Raw genomic sequence first — 20890 nt, forward strand, 5'->3', positions numbered from 1 at the left:
CTTGCTGAACCTTTGGTGCCTTTTGTCAGACATTTTTGGACAACAGCTCTGGTGATGTGAGAGGGGTGCCTTGTCTGCTGTGTGCATTCTTAGGAAAAAAATACATATAACTGCAATAAATCTGGTCTGTGCCTTGCCACTGGTTTTACAGGGTGGGGGGTTGAAGTGAGTCCCAGCCCTAAGCTTTGCCTTGCAGAGACAAAGGTGGAAGGAAGAGCAAGTGCTGGGGAAAGAGGGGAAATGCGCACGCGCATTGGCAGCCCGCTTCCCATCCCCCTCTCTCTGCACATGCGCAGTTACTCCTTCAGCGGGACCACGCCGACATTAACCCGAAGCCGCCATCACAGTCGAGACACCCGAGAGGGTTAAAGAACGTGCAAAGGGCGCTGCTGCAGACTTGATACTCACGGAAGTCGATGCATCGCGGCGCCAATGCTGCATTTCGTGGGCAGCAGGCTGAAAAGCGGCGGCCGAGGAGGAAGAAAAAGAGTTTTAAAGCCGGTGGCGCGTCACGTGACCGGAGGCGGCCAATGGGCGGGCGCCTGCGGGGCGAGCGCTGACGTAGCCGGAGATTTTCTTTGTTAACATTTTGTGGAAAATGGAGGACAAAAGGCGGTTAAAAGCGGCCTCCCGGAGCCGGGCTCGACGCAGGGGACGGAAGAGGATGCGGCCTAAGCGCGGGGAGCTCGGCCGCAGGGCGAAAGGTGAGAAATGGGCTCGATTTCAGGCTGAGTTGTCGGCGAGGGGAGGCTGCGGGGTCATGTGACCGGCCGCAGCCAATTAGCCGTCGAGCTGGCGGAGCGGCAGCCGTTAGGAAATGGAAGCTGGAGGAAGATTTCAAACCCAGTTCCAAATTCCTGACAGCTCAACCGAATTTAACGGTGCAAAACAAACTCCACCAAAAGCCACCTGCCCTTTAAAAATACCCCGGGCCGCCTCTTCCGCAATATCACTTATTGGCAGCAAATTGTGCGGGGGAGGGAGTTGGTTTGTTTTAGAAAAAAATTGAAAAATAAACAAAATTACGGTGTTTGAAAACTTCAGCCGCAATTTGTGGGTTTGAAGTAAATCCGTCAGGCTTTCAGGGAGTTGGCTGATGCAACTTGGGGATAGGGGGAAGCAAAGTATAAACTAATTAAACCAATCAACCTTTTGTTTTAAAAATATTTCCTGTTTCAAGTTAGCCAAGAGCAGTTGGCAAGGTGCCCTCATGATTTGGGAGCTTGTTTTTCTGACTGGTTGGGTTTGCGTTGTTGGCTTTCAGGTTTTTTGGGGGTGGAGAGAGGGAGGTTTGGTGATTATCTTATTATCCCTCCCCCCGACACACAATACCCCTTCTCTCCTTTGGAGGGGAGGAACAGGATTAGTTGGCTGCTTGGAGCTGTTGGCCACATATTCCCTTCCCCCGCCTCTCTTTCTCCCCACTGGCAGTCCTGTTGTGTGCGCGGTGTGGTTGTGTTTTTTTTTTGCTGTGTAATGTTACCAAAGATGGCGGCGGGCCTGTGTTTTGCAGCCTGAGGCCTGGCCCCAGCTGGCACCGCCTGTTGCATTGCCTGATTGCTGGCTTATCCTGCAGCAGCCGGCGCTACCCCACACTCTTGTTGATGTGGTAGAGAGAGGCACGGGGACTTCTGTTGTTGGTTCACCCCCATTCTCTCTTCCCCCCCCCCCCCCAGGTTTTTACTGGGTAAAGTAGAACGACTGGGGGTGGGGGAGGGGTAGTTATGTTAATCCTTTCGAGGAGTGAAGCTCCCCTCTCTGGTGGGCTGAGTGTTTTGTCTCATTCTTCCCTCCTCTCTAGTGTGTGAATATGGAAAGGTAGGGGTTTCGGCTCCGGGTTCAGTATTCCTGCCCCCCCTCCCCAAATGTGTTTGTGTCCCCTCCCTGTTGTGTAATGGCTGACTTGTCCTTTCTCTCCCCCTCGGCTGACGGCAGCCACCGGCCCGGCCGCGTGACTCGCCCGCCGCGTCCAATCGTGGCGCGCCCGGCCGCGGGGCCCGCGCTCACGTGTCGCTCCTCGGCCAATGGCGGTCGGCGGCGTGTGACGGGCAGGCGGGGCGCCGTGCCGTGCCGGCCAATCAGCGGCGGCGGCCGGGCACTGGGCGGTATAAAAGGGCGGGCTGGAGCGTCGCGGCGCCATTTGCTTTTGCCGAAACTGGAGAGGGAGAGACGTGGGGGAGAGAACCGAGTGGACGCGCAATCAGGCGGCATCTGATGGAAACGGCCACTCATCCGGGGCTCGACAGGTACGGCAGAGCAGTGCAGATCTCCGGCCGTGTTTTGGAAGCAGTATTGAAGAGAAATGCAAGGGCAAGCAGGCAGAAAATCCCGGAGGCGGAGAGAGAGAGAGTACCCAGGGAGCAGGAGCAGGCCCGGCAGCCGGGGCCGCCATTTTCTGCCATTCACAAACAGTATACATACAGTACACATCCGGGCTGGGATGCAGGGGAGCGGGGGATCCACTGAACTGGGGAACAGGAGAGAGGCGAAATCCAAATTAATAAATTATAATCATTTCCAACTATTTATATCCATCTGTCTACAAGTGTACTTTTGCAGCTGTGGATTTTTTATTTTTTTCCTGAACCACAATTCCAAATTTTTGTTCTATAACTTCAGTGCTGCTTGCATCATATCCATATTAAAGGTTCGATTTTGACTAATATTCACAGGATAACAGCGTTTTTATAAAATCTACAATTCTCTAGGTTTTTTGTGTGCTGCAGAAGTTCAGTAATTTGAATGAATTGCAGGAGTTCTGTCACCATTGACGTGTTTTTGCCCATCTTTTCGACTGTTGGAAAACTGAGCCATGCTGTTTATTTTTGGGAAGGATGCTCCAAATGTAAACAGAACAAAGGGGATTTCATTTAATGTTTAATTATGACATTTAGTTTTAGACCTTCTACCATTCCTGGATGTGGGTGATTCAGAATCTAATAGCCTCTTAGTGATAAGAAATAGTTACCGTTTAAATTTAAATTTGCATCAAGGGTACGCAGCACTTTTGGTGGGAATACCCATAGGTTCAAGTACACAAATTTCAAGATTATGTCCAGTTACTAAGAGACGACTACAAGTCAATCTTCAATAGTATGCTGTATCATCTGTGTTCAACTATTTGCACTGTACTTCTATTTATCTTTTAAATTAAAATTTTCCAAGCTGGCCTGTTGAGCTGTTTCATTCTTATTTTGGTTTATTTTAAATTTCAGTACTATTTACATTATCATGCATTTGTTTATAACAGCTAATGTAATTTTTAGGTACAGTACAGATTGTCTTAATGCAGGAGAGAGTTGTCTTTTGGGTAATCAATATTTGGAACTGTTGTTCTTGAGGGAAAGAGGGAGGGGCTCCAGGACAAAGTAGCCATGTGGAAATGTATCTGATGTCACTTGTAGCTGAGTGGGCAGGGCATTAGATGATGTGCCGAGTTTTTCTGTCTCACCCAAGTCTTAACTGTATTTGACCAGTTACCAGTGTGGATACACTACATCTGTTTTTACAATTATACAGACAATTTCCCCAAGATACATGCAGGTGTGCCTACTTTCGGAGTTGAATGCAAGCAATATTAGATTGCCAAGTGGACAGCAAGCATTAGGATGGAAAGGTAGCTTGCAATACTCATATTTTCTACTTTTAAAAGCAATATTTCAACTGTTAATTGGGTTTGCTCTGTGTTCTCCCCCCCCCACCCCCACCTTCCACTTGCATCCCCAAAACTGAGGTGCAGGTAGCTGCAAACCTTCTTTTAAGCAAGGAGTCATAACCTTGATATTTTTCTATCTTTATTTTCCCTCACATTTCTTTAAAAACATTTATACATAGTTTTTTTCTGTTCTGATCCAGCACTCCTGATGCGTGTATTTTACCTGCATTGCTCTTTAGTTCAGGGTCTGGTAATTCACAATGAAGGGAGCTGTGTAGGTGAACATTTTATTTCATTTCTTTTTAATTTTCTTTGTTTCTGATACTATTCCTATTTTGCAGCTCCCCTGTATGTTTTCTAAATGCTTGCACTCCCGAAGTTTTGTAATTTCGTGCACCGTAAATTTTAATTACACTGATCAGCTTGAAAATTTTTATTTTTGGCCCATTATTGACTATAATTCCATATTTTAGCTTTAGTAAATACAAGATGAGTCCAAACGGCACGTGTCATAACAGTGGATTGTGGATCCCATATGTTCCTATGCAATCTGATTGATTGTTGGCTTAGTCAAGGTATTGAATGTGTATCCATGTAGAAGGACAGAAATAAATTCTAGGACTGGGATTCCAATTGGAAATGTTTCTCGTGGAAAGTTTCTGATTTTTATGTTAAAACAAATTAACCATTGATTCTTACAATTTGGAATGTTGTCATACAAGGTTCGTACACTGAAAAAGTGGGTATTAGTTTCCTTAAGAGGTTGGACTTCAGCTGCAGCTTTTAGTAGGGGATGGGAATTGCATTCATCTATGCAGTCACTGATTGCACTCTGATACTTCAACTGTTTTGGTGGATGAAAAATCTTGTATTTGCTGAAGCAGCTGCTTTTGGCAAAAACGCTCTTGCTGTGCTAAGTCATTGGAGTTGCAAATGGGCCTCTGCATTTCTTTAAACATTGCTGTTGCATCGGCTGGTAGAACTGGACAGATGGTCTTGCCGACTGCTGAGGATACAAGCTGCAATGGGAAGACTGCAGTCATTGCCATTGAATTGGCCTTGTGCACATCTCAATGATTCTAATATTTCTATGCAACATGTTGCATACTTTAACTATAAGGGAGGAGAGGTATTGTGAATTGATGCAAATTAGGTTGATTTGACCTGCAGAAAGATGTATGGAGCTGGTCAGTTTAATATACCAGTGACTTTGTTACACTTGCCAGAGGATTCATCAGTTCATTCATACACCAGTGATCGATGAAACAATTCTCATAGCACTTTGGGTAAGAGTGGTGTTTCCCTTTTAGAGGTTTCTGGTTTGTTAAACAGTGCTACAGTGTTTCATATATTTGTACTGCAGTATTTTCAGGCTCCTTTGTAGCTGCTGCGAATATCAGGTACACCAAACGTTTACAGTTCTCTTCCTGACTACACAGAATAGCTGCTTTGTATTGAGAGAGATGAACTATAGATCATGTCCAGAGTACCCATATAGGGTTTGCTACTTGCTGGCTTTGTTGGCAGATAGTGACTGGATAATCTGAGAAATTTGTGCTTTTACTGCACCTTTCAGTTGGTCATATAGCAAAGTTAGAACTGTTTGCTTCAGAGTACTATGGTTTACTCTAAATTATTGTGCTGTCATTGTAGACTGCAAGATTCACCATGGAATTGAGCTTTTAAACATGGATGGAATCCAGTTTTTCTCTGACTCTCTCATTCCTGTATGTGTTTTTAAGCATGGGATGCATTAACTGCAGCAATGAGTCATCCATGCATTATAAAAGAAAAATATTGATCAGGTTTGTGAAGAAATCTATAGCAATCTTTTCCCCTTGTTCCTGCTTTAAAAGATTAATTGTTATTAGCCATTGGAAATGCATTGTTATAAATGCATCAAAGTTACCTCAGAAGCATTTTTGCCTGAAATGAAAGTTTGGATGATGTATAAACAGTCAGGAATTGCACATGTAAGGCATTACCATTTTTGAGCAGTTTGGTAAACATTGCAATCTGTTGACTTCGTTTGGAGAAGAGGAGTAATGAATGTTTGAGTGACGTGAGTGAGGAACCAACTTTGCTAAGATATGGAAATTTACCATTAATGACTCCATTTTATTTTTTGTGGGGGCCATAGTTCTCCTGAACCTTTCTTGGATTGTGAGCAAGTAATACTATGTTCTCGATGTCTTACCATGTGCAAATTCTGCTTTTATGATTCATTGTAGTCTGAGTTGACAATTTTCCTGTGGCTCTGGAGGTGCTTGGTCTGGTTCCTGGAAGTCATGCCCGGTGTGACTTTCTTCTTGTAATGACAATTAATTCACACTGGTCATGGTACTATCCTTGCTGACAAATGCTCAGAAGGATTACTGAGTGCTGACATGTACTTTGTGGGCAGTTAAAAGTGACAAATGAAATGCTGCTGCTTTCAAAAAGGTGTTTGAACATTCTGTATTTTTTTGTTTCTTATAGCAAAATTTCCCATGACGAACTTAGAGTTATCAGGACTGAACAGTACTGACGGCAGAGAAGACGATCTACAGCCAGGCCTTTATGTAGTTGCCTGTCTATAGGGATCCTCAGAAAATCAAGCAACTGTTAGCCTGATTCCTAGTGGTTGGTATTTTTTATTTTATTTTATTATTTTTGCACCAGTAGAACTCAGTCAGGTTGGAGAAGTAGTTTCCATCAGGCTGATAGCAATAAAACTGTGGGAGTGGATGTCTGGGGTTCCTTATGGTAAATGGGGTCTTGCGAATATGGTCCGCATGGCATTGTGTTCCCTGGTGCAATATGCAGTGTAGATGTGGCATTTAAGCATGATGGGAGGAGGGACAGTTTGGACATCTTGAACAGCCTTCTGAACATCCTTATGGCATTAAATATACCTTGGAGTCTGGCTGTATCAGTCTAAATAGATACAATCAGACATTTTTGTAAATTTTAGAGCTGCATTGGGATGTTTAATGCAGTGTGTATTGAGTTGTTTTTCTTTTATTGAAGGTTGCAGGGGGACACTGGTAATGGGATAACTGGCCTGTCTGCTGATCCAGGGTCTGGGAAGCGCATCCGGAAGCCATCTATGCTGTATGAAGATTTTGAGAGTCCCACCATGTCCATGTCTACTTCAATTCATTCTCAGAACAATTTTGTAATTAGTCCCCCTCCACCCGAGGTCTCCAATCCCAAGAAACCAGGCCGAATGACTAATCAGGTCCAGTACATGCAGAAAGTGCTGATGAAAGCTCTTTGGAAGCACCAGTTTGCGTGGCCGTTCTACCAGCCAGTGGATGCAGTGAAACTCGGTCTCCCGGTGAGTGAGGGATACCTGCGGGACAAGTTATGTGCTGAAGTATGATGAAATAAGTGACAAGTAATGTGAAATGTTTAAACATTGCTCTCAATGTAAGCTAATTTATGACTGGCTAAGTAGATGTATTATATAGATTAAAGTTTTTTTGGTTGCTTTCGACTGCTTTGTCCACTGTTGACATGGCTACCCATGTTAATATGCAGTAAAGCTCCATTTTCTTGTTTAAAGGGTGGTACTTGTTTTGGAAGAGGAAGGGCCTCATTGCACTACACTCTTTTGTGATGATCACATGCGTGTCAGCTGATCCCAGAGTTTGCCAGGTGACTGGCTGCTTGCTGACATTCTGTCAGTGAGTAATGTTTGGTTACTGGAGGATTTTGGGAACATGATCATGCTCTTTTTTTCTGAAAACCGTTTCTGAATATATGGTAGGTTATTTAGTTTTAGAAGCTAGATTCTTTGGAGTGATATTTCTATTGGAAACATGTAAAGTGGATCCTTGTGTTTCATTTGTTTTAATAATGTGACTGCCAATTTAGAACACAAGTTGTCATGCTAGCTTTGCCTTAGTTTACAGTTCTGTCCATTGTAACATTTTTTTTCAAATCACCATCAGGTATGATTTCTAGTCTGTATTCAATTATCTAATCTCTGCGAGAATGACAGTGGAGATAACACCATTTGTCTCCCAGCTGCTGAGTAGTTTAGTTTTATATTCCTGGTCCTGATTGAATTAACAAAAATACGCTGCAATCCTGTGTCGATTGCTCATTCTTTAAAAAAAGAAACACCATGTGGGCAAAGTTACCTGATATTAATTGTGTTCTTTTCAGGACATTAGAGACTTTTGAATGTGGTCACTTGTAGGAAAGGTGACGAGTCAACTTCAAAAAATGCGCTACTCCCTCAAACTGTAATGTCAGCTTAGAATACACACAAATCCTAGAATAGGACATGAACCTACAATAATGGGAGCAGCGCACTTAACTTTTTTTAAAGTGATTCATGTGGTAATTGGGTTTCTGCATCTTGTGAGTTGGATAGAGCTGCTGAGTTGGATATGAGTTTGACATCTGTGATCTTGTGCTTATGCAGTATAATATTTGGACAGCTTTATCAAGAAACTCTTTATTAAGCCTTGTTCTACTGCAGGATTACCACAAGATAATCAAGCAACCAATGGACATGGGCACCATCAAGAAGCGTTTAGAAAATAATTATTACTGGAGTGCCAGCGAGTGCATGCAAGACTTCAACACAATGTTTACTAACTGTTATATTTACAACAAGGTAAATATGTTTTTGTTAATTGGTGCTTTCTATTAACCTACATGCTGTTTTTTTGCATGTTTTAATTGAGTTATAAAAATGGCAGTAAATATTCCTTGATACTGACTTCAATAACTTGTTGTGCACAGCCCACGGATGACATTGTGCTGATGGCTCAGACTCTGGAAAAGCTTTTCCTACAGAAGGTGGCGCAGATGCCTCAGGAAGAAGTGGAACTAACACCTGCACCAAAATCAAAGCAGTCAAAGGGCCGTAAAACGGGAGGTAATAACTCATTGGGATGGGGTGTTGGGTATCGTGTTAATTTTGTGCACAAATTTGACAATTTAGAACAGGCCCAAATATTAGTGCTGTGGATTGTGACACCTAATGCAGAATTTTCATCCAGATCTGGAAATTAGCAGTCCTTTTCTGTGTCAGCCAAGGGCTGGTGGCCCTTGTGGCTATTATGTGATGCGTAATGGGGCGGCTTGAGTGTTTTCAGTGTTGGTACTGATTGCTTTTCACCAATTGCGATGTACAAACTTGACACACCTGTGGGTTGAGTTGTGGCCCTTTTTGAGAGTTAGGACAGAACGTTGCCTACTATGTTCCTACAGGGTTGTCATAAACTAATTTTCACCCTTTGTGACCCACACATCTGGACAACTTTCACTCGAATGTGAATCTCCTTTTGCTGTCATGAGATCAAAATCCCAAAACTCCCTCCCTAACAGCACTGAGTATACCTACACCACATGGACTGCAGCACCACAATCAACAAGGCAGCTCACCAGCACCTTCTCAAGCATAATGGGGATGGGCAACAAATATTGTCATAACCAGCAACACCCACATCCCAGGGGGGGGGGGGAAATAAAGATCAGCATGCACAATCTGCTTCCCATAATCAAGAAGTTTTAATCAAAATGGAAATATATTGCTTGCTGCTAGTAGGATTGGGGAGGGGCTCTATTGCACTGTGCCATTTTGTGATGATCACATGCGTGTCAACTGATCCCAGCGGTTATCTGGTACCTGGCACCTTGCTGATGTTTTATCAGTGACTGATGCTGATTACTGGAGGATTCTGGGAGTATGATCATGCTTTTCACTTCTGAAAATGGTTGCTGTGCTGATGAGACTTGACAATGGGAATAAGGAGAAAACTAGTTTAAAGCAAAACGCACACTTTTTTGCATCTATTTAAATGGTGGCTTCAGTTATAGTAAAGTGAAAACTTGGGTGCTAATGGGTTCTTTTTCACAGGGGTGCCATCTATCCCAGGAGGAGTGACCATGTCTCAAGTCCCAATGGTGTCATCGGTGTCTCAACCAACAGCCTACTCTCCTCCGACACCAGAAGTGCCCACACCTATTCTTGATGTATCTCAGACGTCGGTCATCTCTACACCAATTGTGCATAAGCCCTCGCATTCTCCCCCTCAGTCTGTGTTAGCTGTACCACCCCCTGCACAGCCTGTCACCAAGGTAAGCAGGGCTCTCTGCTGCAAGACAATATCTGGATAAATTTAATTTTTTTCTGTCATAATGTGGCCCAATAGAATTTGATATTTCGAGAAATTGGTGGTCTTAAAATAAACTGTCAGATAATTTAGTGTGGTGGTTCTGATAATTTGGGAGTATACTATCAGCTTGTACTACTTGACTGTTTTACTGAGGGGGTTTAACAACCTGGCCACTTTCAAAAGAATGTTAAGAATGCCTTTCCAGGATGGGGTTTTGATCTGTGAATTGTTTCTGGAAGTAGTGGGAAGAATGTCTTGCTATGGGGATGGAAGTGAATGAACGACGTATCCAGTAATCTAGGTTATGCCCTGTAAGTAGTGTTTTTGATATCTGTAATCCACTTGACTTGTTAGATTCTGAAGTGCCTTGTAAGTGGTGGATGAACCTGTTTTGAGTGCTAAAGGAATAGAATCATTTTTAATTGGTATAAGCGAGATTTTTTAAAAAACCATGACATATTAATACCCTCTTCTTTTGGAGGTGTGTTTTGGCAAGTTCCCAGTTGGATGGGATATTTTTTGTCCCCTGCTGGTTGTATACTGCAACTCCGTCAGCACAGCTTAGTAATTGTCAGCAGGTTGTTTGAAATATTTAAACGATACTGGTGCAGTTGATAGGTAGACCCCTATTGCCTGTTTCAGTTTGAGCTGCATCAGGCATCGTGGTGTACTGGGAATTCTGTTCACAGTCTGGAACCTGCTTTTGTATGTGAATGTAAGCATGTTAATGCAGTGCCCAATGGCACAAAGTTGGTAATATCTGCAACTTCCACGCTATACTTCTGAAAGATCTCCGGATAAGTTGTCCTGTAGCATTTTTCATATTTGGTACTCCGCTTAGAGCAAAGCAAGCATTTGGAGAGCAGATTGTCTCCCTGTTGGGATTGTGGGAAATGATGACATGATGATTGTAGTGAGTGTTGCTTTTCTCTTGCAGAAGAAAGGCGTGAAGAGGAAAGCAGATACAACAACTCCAACCACTTCTGTTGTCACCACGAGTGGGGAGTCATCTCCATCAGTAGCTGAAAGTAAGGCTGCAAAAATTCCAGTTAGGCGGGAAAGTGGCAGACCGATCAAACCGCCAAAGAAAGACTTGCCAGACTCCCAGCAACACCAGAGTTCAAAGAAAGGCAAATTGAGTGAACAGTTGAAGTACTGTAATGGCATCTTGAAAGAGCTGCTTTCGAAGAAGCATGCGGCATATGCCTGGCCCTTTTATAAACCTGTGGATGCCAAAGCCCTTGGGCTTCACGACTACCATGATATAATCAAGCATCCCATGGACCTGAGCACTATCAAAGTATGTCACATCCAAGCAACAAATTGTTTTAACGCCATACCACTTGTACACGGATACAGTGAAACCTGTACGTTAAACTGACTCCTTTCTTCATGGTGCTCTTTCCCAGCCAAGGGCTTTACTCTGAATTAATTATGTCTAATACCTGGAGTAAGCAGCCGTCTGCCTTGAGGTCACACTTGCTGCTTCTAACAATAAGAAACTAGCAATTTTAAGGGAATGGAACTTGCACCTGGATTAATCGACATTTAACACTGGCTCCAAAGTAGTAAATTTTCAGCGTGGCTGGGTTGAGCTGTAATACTGCCAGGATTCAGATACTGTCTTTTTTTTCCTTCAGTCTTAAAGGTGACTGCTAAATGCAGGTTTCACTGTACCATATAACTGAACCACTCCCATAGCTGCTGCAGAGTAAATATGGAGAGGAGAAATGTCATGTTGTGCTTCTGATGTTGGGTTAGGGAATCTGCATATTTATTTGCTCATATGCATTTTAAATGACTTATTTGGACAGGTAACAGTGAAACATTTCCAGTACTTGTTCAGATCCTCTTTTACTGCCTTTGGACATCGCAACATTCCCCAACTGAATGAACAACTAACATCAGTTACAACACTAGAAGAATCCCTGGTCCATGACACCATAAATCATAGATGTGGGTAGCATTATTGGGATAATATCCCTTGAGATCCGTTAAAACTCATTTATTATTGCATGTATTTTTAAACATCGGTAGAAACTGCTGAACTTGTAGACAGAAGCATTGAAACTCTGATGGAGCAGAAGCTTGAGTCGCCTGTTGGATACTTAAGCAGGTAGCTGCTGTAGTCCAGCACTGAACTGCAAACTCTGGCACACAGTTCTGGTTTGTAAATGTGTAAAAGATTGGCCTGTAGTAGGTCAGCTCTGTCTTGTTTTCACCCAGTATCTGGTGCCATTTCATATTACTGTGAGGAGGGGTTGCCAATTTGCTTGTGGGCCTTTGCTACACATTTTAATGGCACATGGGGTTTGTATGTTTTGGACTGATTTTACTTGCTCGTATTATGGCTAATTGCCAAGTTACATGGCTAATTGGGAATTTTGCCTGTGTTCTGCCACTTAAAATGTGGTGGTTAGGATCCTATTTAATACTGAAGATCAGCTAGTCCTCTAATTTAGATTGGTGATTGCTTCTGATGCTGTACTAATTTGAGGCTTTTCTGTAAAATGTGGCAGCGAACTGAAATTCACTGCTGTTGCATCTCATTGCATATCAGATGTTCAGCATCCTGTCACTAAAATCCATGTTGTCCCAGCGTTGTATTTCCCCAGTACATCTAATTATGATGTGGAGATGCCGGCGTTGGACTGGGTGGGCACAATAAGAAGTCTCACAACACCAGGTTAAAGTCCAACAGGTTTATTTGGTATCACGAGCTTTCACTGCTCCTTCATTAGGTGAATGGTCACCTGATGAGGAGCAGCGCTCCGAAAGCTCTTGATACCAAATAAACCTATTGGACTTTAACCTGGTGTTGCAATATATCTAATTATGGAGAGGTGTGCAGTTTGGCATCTGCAAGATAGCATTTGTCCTAAACTGCTCCACTTAATGGAAGTGCTGTCCTTCTAAATATTGAGTGAATTTGCACTTTTTTTAAAAAGACACCTCGCAGATGAATTATCAGCACAAATGATTTCATTTCATGGAGTTGGTGTATCTTTAATTGAGTAGAAAATATTCAAAAATGGTTGAATTCAGTGCTGTCATTGAATTGCTTGCACCCAAAGGGAGGAATGAGCAATCCATTCATCTTTGAGTTTTGGTGATGGGCTTTTGCTGAGAAATCCACGTTCTGATAATGGTGCAGCTTGATAACGATCTGTCTTGTATTTCCTCCTTTAGCGGAAGATGGATGAGCGGGAATACCAGGATGCACAAGAATTTGCAGCCGACGTGAGATTAATGTTCTCAAATTGTTACAAGTATAACCCGCCAGACCATGATGTGGTTGCCATGGCCAGGAAACTGCAGGTGCTTTAAGCCTTAGTATTTGAGAGAAATGTGTGTATGTTTCAAGTTTCTTCAGAATCTGCTTTTCCACTTATGTGACGTGGGTCTATCACTATCTTAATTTGAAGAAGCCTGAGGTCTTGTCGCTTTTGCACTAACGGCAAGGTGTTCAATTTCACTTAAGTTTTTAGACCCAACTGTTAAGGATTTCAATCCTCTTAGACTGGCAGTGGTTTCAAACACTACAAGAGTGGTGTTTATTCATTCATTGGGTGGCAAGGTGGCACAGTGCTTCGCACTGCTGCCTCAAGGTGCCAGGGACCCAGGTTTAATTCTAGCTTGGGTGACGGTGTGGAGTTTGCATGTTTTCCCCATGTCTGCATGGGTTTCCTCTGGGGGCTCCGGTTTCCTCCCAGAGTCTGAAAGATGTGCTGGTTAGGTGCATTGGCCATACTAAATTCTGCCTCAATGTACACACACAAGTGCCGGAGTTTGGCAACCAGGGAATTTTCAGAATAACTTCATTGTAGTGTTAATGTAAGCCTAAGTAAGATAGTTGACCATTTATGAATTGCAACCTCCTCCTCTTCCCCACCAACCTATTTTCATCCAGTTCTAGTGTCGTGTGTGACTTAATGTTTGGAACGTAGACTTCGTGAAGGAGTAGGCCTTCTAACCTGCTCTACCATTGTGGTGTAAGATCACTGCTGATCTTATTGCAGTCTTTACTTTCCTGTTTGCCCTCCATACCCCCCCCCCCCCTTGTGTAACAATCTGTCTTAAACTCTACCTTGAATAAGTTCAACAATGCAGCTTTCACTGTTTTCTGGGGAAGACAGTTCCACATACTGAGAAGTATTCTCACCCTTGCCTATAAATCTTACATGGCTCTCCCTACACGCTCCAGACTTCTGCAAACTCATCAAGCTATATTCAGCTACGTACAAATGCATTTTTCTGATCTGGCTCATTTTTCCTATAGGCAATGTCAATGGTATCCTTTGTCGTTTGGGCGAGATATAAAATTTGCGAACATCTTGTTTGTGCTGATCACTATAAAAAGTGTTTATTTTTATAGCTTTCACTTCTCTTCACTGTATTGAAATAGTTTCTTGGCTGTGTTAAGAGCGATGACCATCTTTTAATTGCCGTGTGTGCATTCCAGAGAGGTGTATACTCAGATCTGTTCATTTTTGTATCAGGATGTCTTTGAATTCCGTTTTGCCAAGATGCCAGATGAGCCTATAGAATTTACACCTCCACCTGCACCAACTCCTCTTCCTCCTGTTGTGACCAAATCATCATCTGATTCTTCGAGTAACAGCAGCAGTGAGAGCTCGTCAGACACTGAGACCTCTGATGATTCAGAGGAAGAGCGAGCAAATCGTTTGGCAGAACTGCAGGAGCAGGTAATCAATAATCCTTGATTCTTAAATAACAGCTGGTTTCTTTCCCTTCTGTTGGGAGATGTCTTGCCTCCAAAATGGATTAATCACTGCTGGCTATGCTCTGGTTGTTAGCTATAAAAATGAAGATTGAACTGGAATTATTGTTATCTCTAAACCCACATCCCTTTTCAGTTTAGAGAACTTGAAAGCCCTCTTCCCCCTCAATTATGAGTTAATTCTCTGTTATAACAAAAACTTGTGGAGCACTGATTTTCACTATTACAAAAGTAACTTTTTAAGATATACTGCCTTGTACATGTGTAAACTACATCTATGTATTACCTCAGCATGGTGGTCAGCACTACTGCCTCACAGCACAGGGGACCCGGGTTCAATTTCAGTCTTGGTGCACATTCTTCGTGTCTGCATGGGTTTCCGCCAGGTACTTCAGTTTGCTCCCAAAGTCTAAAGATGTTCACGTTAAGTGCGTTGGTATGCTAAATTACACCTTTAAGTTAGGGTATTAGCAGGGTAAATGCATGTGGTATTGGGATAGGGCAGGGAGTAGGCCTGGGTAGGATGCTGAGTTGGTGCGGACTTAATGGGCCAAATGGCTCTGTTCTGCATTGTAGAGATTCTGTGATTTTTTTTGTAACATGATATGGATGAGGGGGCGGCGCAATGGTTAGCACTGCTGCCTCAGTGGCTCGGGTCACTGTCTGTGTTTGCACATTTCCCCCGTGTCTGCCTGGGTTTCCTCCCACGATCCCAAGATGTGCGGGTTAGGTGGATTGACCATGCTAAATTGACGTTTAGTGTCGGGGGATTAGCAAGGTAAATATATCTGGTTACGGGTATTGGGCCTGAGTGGGATTGTGGCTGGGCAGACTCGATGGGCCTCCTACACTAGGGATTCTATGATTGGAGGTTGTTGCAAATGTGATCACGTCCTGTTAGAAAATTCTGAGCAAGTGATGTAATGGGGTGATGTATTTCTTTCTCTAGCTAAGGGCTGTCCATGAGCAGTTAGCTGCCCTCTCACAGGCTCCTATGTCCAAACCAAAGAAAAAGCGGGACAAGAAAGAGAAGAAAGACAAAAAGAAGAGGAAAGATAAGCACAAGATGAAAGATGAGGAGGAAAAATCATCCAAACCATCCAAATCAAAAGCTGCACCCAAGAAACAGTCCAAGAAAGCATCTGGAGGCAGCAGTTCAGGGAGTAACAATAAGTAAGTGTGTTTCTGCATGCCTGCTGATGCCCAATACAATGACTCTATTTAATTGAGCATCAAAATGCTCCAGTTTGAGTACATGACAAATCTGGATTAGAACAATTAATACAAATATTGAGATCTAAATACCATGGGATTGATCAATCTATCTGTAAACTCTGCAAAGTATCATTGCTGTATTGAGACATCAAGTCTAAACCTGTCTTGTAAAACAAACAGCGTTCAGTCACTGGCTCGATGATGACTATACTTTTTTCCCCATCGGATCGGCTATGTCGACATGCTATATTTTAAGCCAAGAATGTCTGATGGTGACAGTGACTGAATTAGTGTGGTTCTCTCTTGTAAACTGCTTTATGAATGAGACCTGGACTTGCTTCAGAGTAAAGACAGCTTGATTTAACTTTTCACTTTTGGATTTACTCTTCACAGGCAGCCCAAGAAAGTGAAGCAACCTCCCCCACCACCACCACCACCACCTCCAGGCTATGATTCCGAAGAAGAAGATAACTGCAGGCCCATGACATATGATGAAAAACGACAGTTGAGCTTGGACATTAATAAACTGCCTGGCGACAAGTTGGGCCGTGTGGTACATATCATCCAGTCCCGAGAGCCGTCGCTTAGAGACTCCAACCCTGATGAGATTGAGATAGACTTTGAAACACTTAAACCATCCACCCTTCGGGAGCTTGAACGCTATGTTATGTCCTGTTTACGGAAGAAACCTCGGAAACCTTACTGTAAGTACAGGGTGGGAACCTTTGATGTTCGGCTGTTATTCGAGGGCCTTAATCTGGGTGGTTTTGAGCCAGAAGGTGTAGAATAATGCAGTTGTACTCCCAAACCAGTTGCTTTCTGTGTTGCCATTCGAACCAGTCAGTAGAATGCACCTTGTTAGGTGGGAACTGTTGACAGTTCAATCAAGAGAATGGTAGCAAAGCTCACATCATACAAGGTGAGATGGAGAAGTGGGCAGTGGCTGTTGTGGCACATGGAACAGTTGAGTCAAATGACTGAGCTGCAAATCTAAAGTAATTGATTGCAAAATATTTCAAAACTGTGGTCACCGGTTTGTTGACCTTGTCTGTCAAATTGGGAAATTATGTTCCTAACGGTTGTTGCCTTGATCTTCCAGCCAAGAAACAAGCAGGGAAGACCAAGGAAGAACTGGCTCTGGAAAAGAAGAAAGAGTTAGAAAAAAGGCTTCAGGATGTGAGCGGACAGCTGAATCCCAGTAAAAAACCTCCCAAGAAAGGTATTGTTTGTTCGTCAATGTCTGGGGTGTTAGTAATTTGTAATGAAATGCAGATAAGGATAAGTTAATGTTGGGAGATATCTATAATTTCACCGTTAACCTTTAATTATATACAGGAATTCTTTCAATTGAGATTTTTCCGTTCTCTGTATTTATGGCTGCTCTGGAATATTAAAATCGAGTCTCTGCTTATACACAATTTGGGTTTGATTAGGATTAACTGCCAGGTGAAGAGTAGACTGGAATGAACCTTCTCTTCTGGATTAGAACCCGTTTGGATTGATCTGAACTAAATCCTGAAATACTATTTTAACAGTTTTTGAGGGCAAGAAGCTGACTTATCAGAAGATTGTAGATTTATTGGTTTTGGGGAAGAGTATGGAGATGGGGAGGCAGGGGTGGGCAGAGAGAAGGTAATGTAAAACTGTATGGGGTAAATGTGTTTGGAGAACTTAAATTCTTAAAGAACTTAAACAAGCTGTGATGGTAAAGAATTGTGCCTTTCTATGCATTCTGCAGCATAAGAATTGATGTTTCACATGAGTGGCTTAGTGGTTGAGAAACACTGAGCTTTATTTCTCTTTTGCAGCAACTGAAAAGCCAGATCCGGTTCAGCCAGTAGGCCCTTCACGCCTGAGTGCCAGCAGCAGCAGTTCTTCAGGATCTGACACTAGTAGCACTTCCAGTGGATCGAGTTCATCAGACACCAGTGATTCTGACTCTGGTTAGAATTGACAAATGCATTGGCAGGTTTCTGGCGGGGGAGGGGGGGAATTGGTGTAGGATTGGTTCGAACTAATCTGCAGGGTCGGACGAAGTATGAACCAGACTTTTGGGAGATGGCCTGTCCCCACTTGCCCGCCACTACTGACTGCAGTGTACATGGTTTGATGTGATTTGGTTTTTTTATATAAAAAAAAACTACACAAGCGATGCATCGCAAGGACAGACATGGTAGAGGATTGTACCACTCCCTTACATATCAGCTAGATCTCTTAACTCGTCTGTCCCAAAAACGTGTGCCGTGTGCAAGGCCAAACAGGGGCCAAGGGGTATCCGAGGCTGAGGATTGGTTCCTTCTTGCTCAATGGTGGAAGGCAACTCGAGGTCAGAACAGAAGAAAGACTGCAGCCTCTAAACCCAGAACCCTCCTCTTTGTTGCATAAAATCATGTGCAGGATCCAATGTGATATTTGTAGAGGGGTGAGCAGCTTTGAACCCATGTGTAGAGTCACAGTAAGCAGTTTTATTTTTGTTTTGGAAGATTTTTCCAGTTTGAAGCATTTTAAAGCTGTTGGTCTCTGAACTGTCACTCTGAAACCCATGTTATATAGCAACGTTCAGTGAAAGTATTGTTTTTCATACAGATTTTAGTTCATTACATCTTTAAGATGGTGCATAAGGATTGTGCTCCGTCTTGACCTGTGTTCAGCCACTGTCCAGAGGCCACTGGCTCCTAGTTAGCATGGCAATTCGAGAAGCATTTTGAAAAGTCTGGCTGAACATGAGCAGATACGCTAAGTTCTGCTCAATGCTTTATTTTTCCAGTACATCCGATACTTGAATGCAGAGCAGTAATGCTGTAACCATGGTAGTGTTGGTCAGTGCACAGTCTGTAAGCAATTGCTTGATGTGCCTACCTTATTTTCCCCCCTCTTTTGGTTTGGACTAGGCTGATTGGATAGTCTTGCTGATTATCTTCTAATTGGTGCTCTGTCTTGTTCAGTTGCACGACTTGGCTTGGAGCGACGGATTGTTTTTAACGTGTACAGTTTAGTTGTAGTCTTCATTTCTGCAGAGGTTACAGGAAAAGCTGACAGCTGAATTTAATCTTTCTTTCATCCAGTTACCTGGTTTTATTTATTTTGTTACAAAATAATTATGTTTTATATTGTAAAGACTGAACCAATGTGCCTGTTGATGCAGGTCACAAGAGAGTGTAGAGTGAGATTTTAACAAGTATTGTATATACAAAGATGCACAATTGAGACGCATGTTTCTTAATGTAAAGGTGATTTTATTTTTTATCTTAATCTGTAAAGTTTTTTTCTACAGTCCGTTCCTCCGTTTTTTGTTATTTGTAGAATTGACCTCGTAGCAGTTAACAACTTGTATGTGACAATGTGTATTTGTTAAATCTTCAGTTCTCAAACCTGTACAGTAAAAATGTTCTTTAAAACTGATGTCTGTTGATAAAATTGATTTATTGGAATTAGATCTTTTGTAAGAATAGAGTTCAGAACCATATATGTACTTGGGTGGGAGACTGAAAGATAATGTGTTTGCGATATGAACTCAAAAGGACAATATGGGAAGTTCTAGACACCAAATGAAAATACGTTTAAGGTCAGGAAGATTTATGGTGTTTAAAATAGACCACGGTCAATATGCAGATTTTCTCCAGGAAGCGAACTCTGCATAATTCCATAATCATTTACATGCACAATATTCAGTAGCTTTCATAAGCTTTGACTTCAATCATCGTGGTTAAAAGTAACTGGTTCTTCAACACACTGAATCGTACAGCAGAGGAAATAATTTGGTTGAAGGTGTCTGTGCAACTCGGAGTTACCAATTCATCCTACTCTGTTCTTTCAACGTCTGCATTCTCTCCTCCTCCTCCCCGCCCCCCAACCAATCCCCTTTCTCTGTCAAAATCACTTGTGAAGGATCAGCAAATCTATGCGAGGTTTCATTTATTAGCCCATACATTTCCAGAATGCCAAATCATTTTGTCTATGGTTGTTGTTTCGCTATTGACAGGCTAGCTGGCCGGCCTGTAGTTATTTGGTTTATTCCTTTAACACGTATAACACTTGCATTCTTCTAGTCCCTGGCATCATCTTTGTATCTAAAGAAGATAATAAGACTGATCTGAGGCATTGCAATTTGAACCTTTGACACAGGATGGATCAGAGCAGATGGCCTTTCAGGACTGCCAATCAGTACCTGTTCTCGCCCTATCCAATATTGCTGTCTCCTCTTTTACTTCTGCTTGGCATTATTCTCTTCAGTGCAGAGAAATGCAAAGTACTGCAACTCTTTGCTGTTTATCAAAAGGACTTTTTGTTTTGTATGCTCACTGCTAATTTATTCTCAAAGTTTTTGCATCTTAGTTTCTTGGATCTTTCTATACTGGCTTGGTTCTGTTAATATTACATGGATTATATTTGTCATAAATCTCCCCTGTTAAATGTATTTTAGTTATTTGGGACTTGGGCTTTGAATTTCCTCCAAGTCTTCCATTGTTCAATTATGGTTTTGCCTCCCAATTTATGATTCCTAACACCTGGCCAGACCTTGCTGAAGTTGGTCCTCCAGCAGCTAAGTATTTTACACTTGATGGTGCCTTTTCCTTCAGAACCATTCAAAACCTAATATTGCTGTCCATGTTTTTATGTTCATTCATGGGATGTGAGTATTTCTGGCTTTTATTAATTCATGGGATGTGGACAATACTGGCTAGGCCAGCATTTATTGTTTTATCTCTAATAGCCCTTGAAAAAGTGGTGGTGAGCTGCTTTCTTGACCTCCTGCAGTTCAAGTGGTGTAGTTTCACACATTACTGTTGGGGAGGGATATCCAGGATTTTGATCTAGTGACAGTGAAGGAATGATGTTGCAAGTCAGGATGGTGACTGATATGAAGGGGCACCTGCCGTTGCTGGTGTTCCCATTGCATCTCGTCCTAGGTAGATTGGAAGCAATGATAATGCAGTTTAATGTCATGGGGAGATGGTTGCAATCTTTCTTGTTGGATATGGACATTGCCTGGCACTTGTGTGGTGCGATAATCCCTCACGAACATACTTGCCTCATTCATTCCCTACAACTAAATCCAACACATTTCCTACCTGGTTGGCTGCGTTTGCACTGATGAAGAAAGTTCTCTACTGGTTTATCCAGGCAGTGGTTAGAATGTGGAACTTATTATCATAGAGTAGT

At 42.6% G+C, this 20890-nt stretch overlaps 1 protein-coding gene, 1 long non-coding RNA gene and 3 other non-coding genes across 12 annotated transcripts in view; 4 read left to right on the top strand and 1 right to left on the bottom strand.

The window, feature by feature from the left end:
- LOC144497006 (uncharacterized) overlaps positions 1–537 on the bottom strand; it is a 29052-nt gene extending 28515 nt beyond the window's left edge. Inside the window, exon 1 of the long non-coding RNA XR_013498497.1 lies at positions 409–537. This is a non-coding gene — a long non-coding RNA (uncharacterized LOC144497006). The remainder of the gene's footprint in view (positions 1–408) is intronic.
- LOC144497004 (bromodomain-containing protein 2-like) lies at positions 299–19129 on the top strand. 8 transcript variants are annotated; one of them, XM_078217684.1, is made up of 14 exons: positions 537–704; positions 3520–3616; positions 6134–6277; positions 6665–6974; positions 8127–8264; positions 8393–8528; positions 9513–9733; positions 10709–11071; positions 12961–13089; positions 14271–14477; positions 15462–15685; positions 16121–16431; positions 16827–16946; positions 17536–19129. In XM_078217684.1, the coding sequence occupies exons 4-14, from the start codon at positions 6744–6746 to the stop codon at positions 17673–17675; spliced, it is 2220 nt and encodes a 739-aa protein (XP_078073810.1). In that variant the 5' UTR covers positions 537–704; positions 3520–3616; positions 6134–6277; positions 6665–6743; the 3' UTR covers positions 17676–19129. The 8 variants fall into 8 exon arrangements, with proteins under 8 accessions (XP_078073807.1, XP_078073811.1, XP_078073806.1 ...); XM_078217683.1 differs by lacking the exon at positions 537–704 and adding an exon at positions 1342–2246; XM_078217681.1 differs by lacking the exon at positions 3520–3616 and having other exon boundaries at positions 299–704.
- LOC144498127 (small nucleolar RNA SNORD10) lies at positions 7248–7386 on the top strand. The gene has a single exon (XR_013498660.1). It is a non-coding gene; the product is annotated as a small nucleolar RNA SNORD10 (small nucleolar RNA).
- On the top strand, positions 9231–9368 carry LOC144498126 (small nucleolar RNA SNORD10). The gene has a single exon (XR_013498659.1). It is a non-coding gene; the product is annotated as a small nucleolar RNA SNORD10 (small nucleolar RNA).
- On the top strand, positions 15916–16008 carry LOC144498125 (small nucleolar SNORD12/SNORD106). The gene has a single exon (XR_013498658.1). It is a non-coding gene; the product is annotated as a small nucleolar SNORD12/SNORD106 (small nucleolar RNA).
- Positions 19130–20890: the final 1761 nt, after the last annotated feature.

The sequence above is a fragment of the Mustelus asterias genome, chromosome 8, assembly GCF_964213995.1.
Source record: "Mustelus asterias chromosome 8, sMusAst1.hap1.1, whole genome shotgun sequence".
NCBI classification, from domain to species: Eukaryota; Metazoa; Chordata; class Chondrichthyes; order Carcharhiniformes; family Triakidae; genus Mustelus; species Mustelus asterias.

Bases quoted from the DNA above. Each gene is read 5' to 3' on its own strand.
- LOC144497004 (XM_078217686.1), top strand. From the start codon at position 2,215: ATGGAAACGGCCACTCATCCGGGGCTCGACAG. The intron at 6,975-8,126 runs GTGAGTGAGGGA...GTTCTACTGCAG, and splicing joins CAGTGAAACTCGGTCTCCCG to GATTACCACAAGATAATCAA. The intron at 14,478-15,461 runs GTAATCAATAAT...TTCTTTCTCTAG, and splicing joins TGGCAGAACTGCAGGAGCAG to CTAAGGGCTGTCCATGAGCA.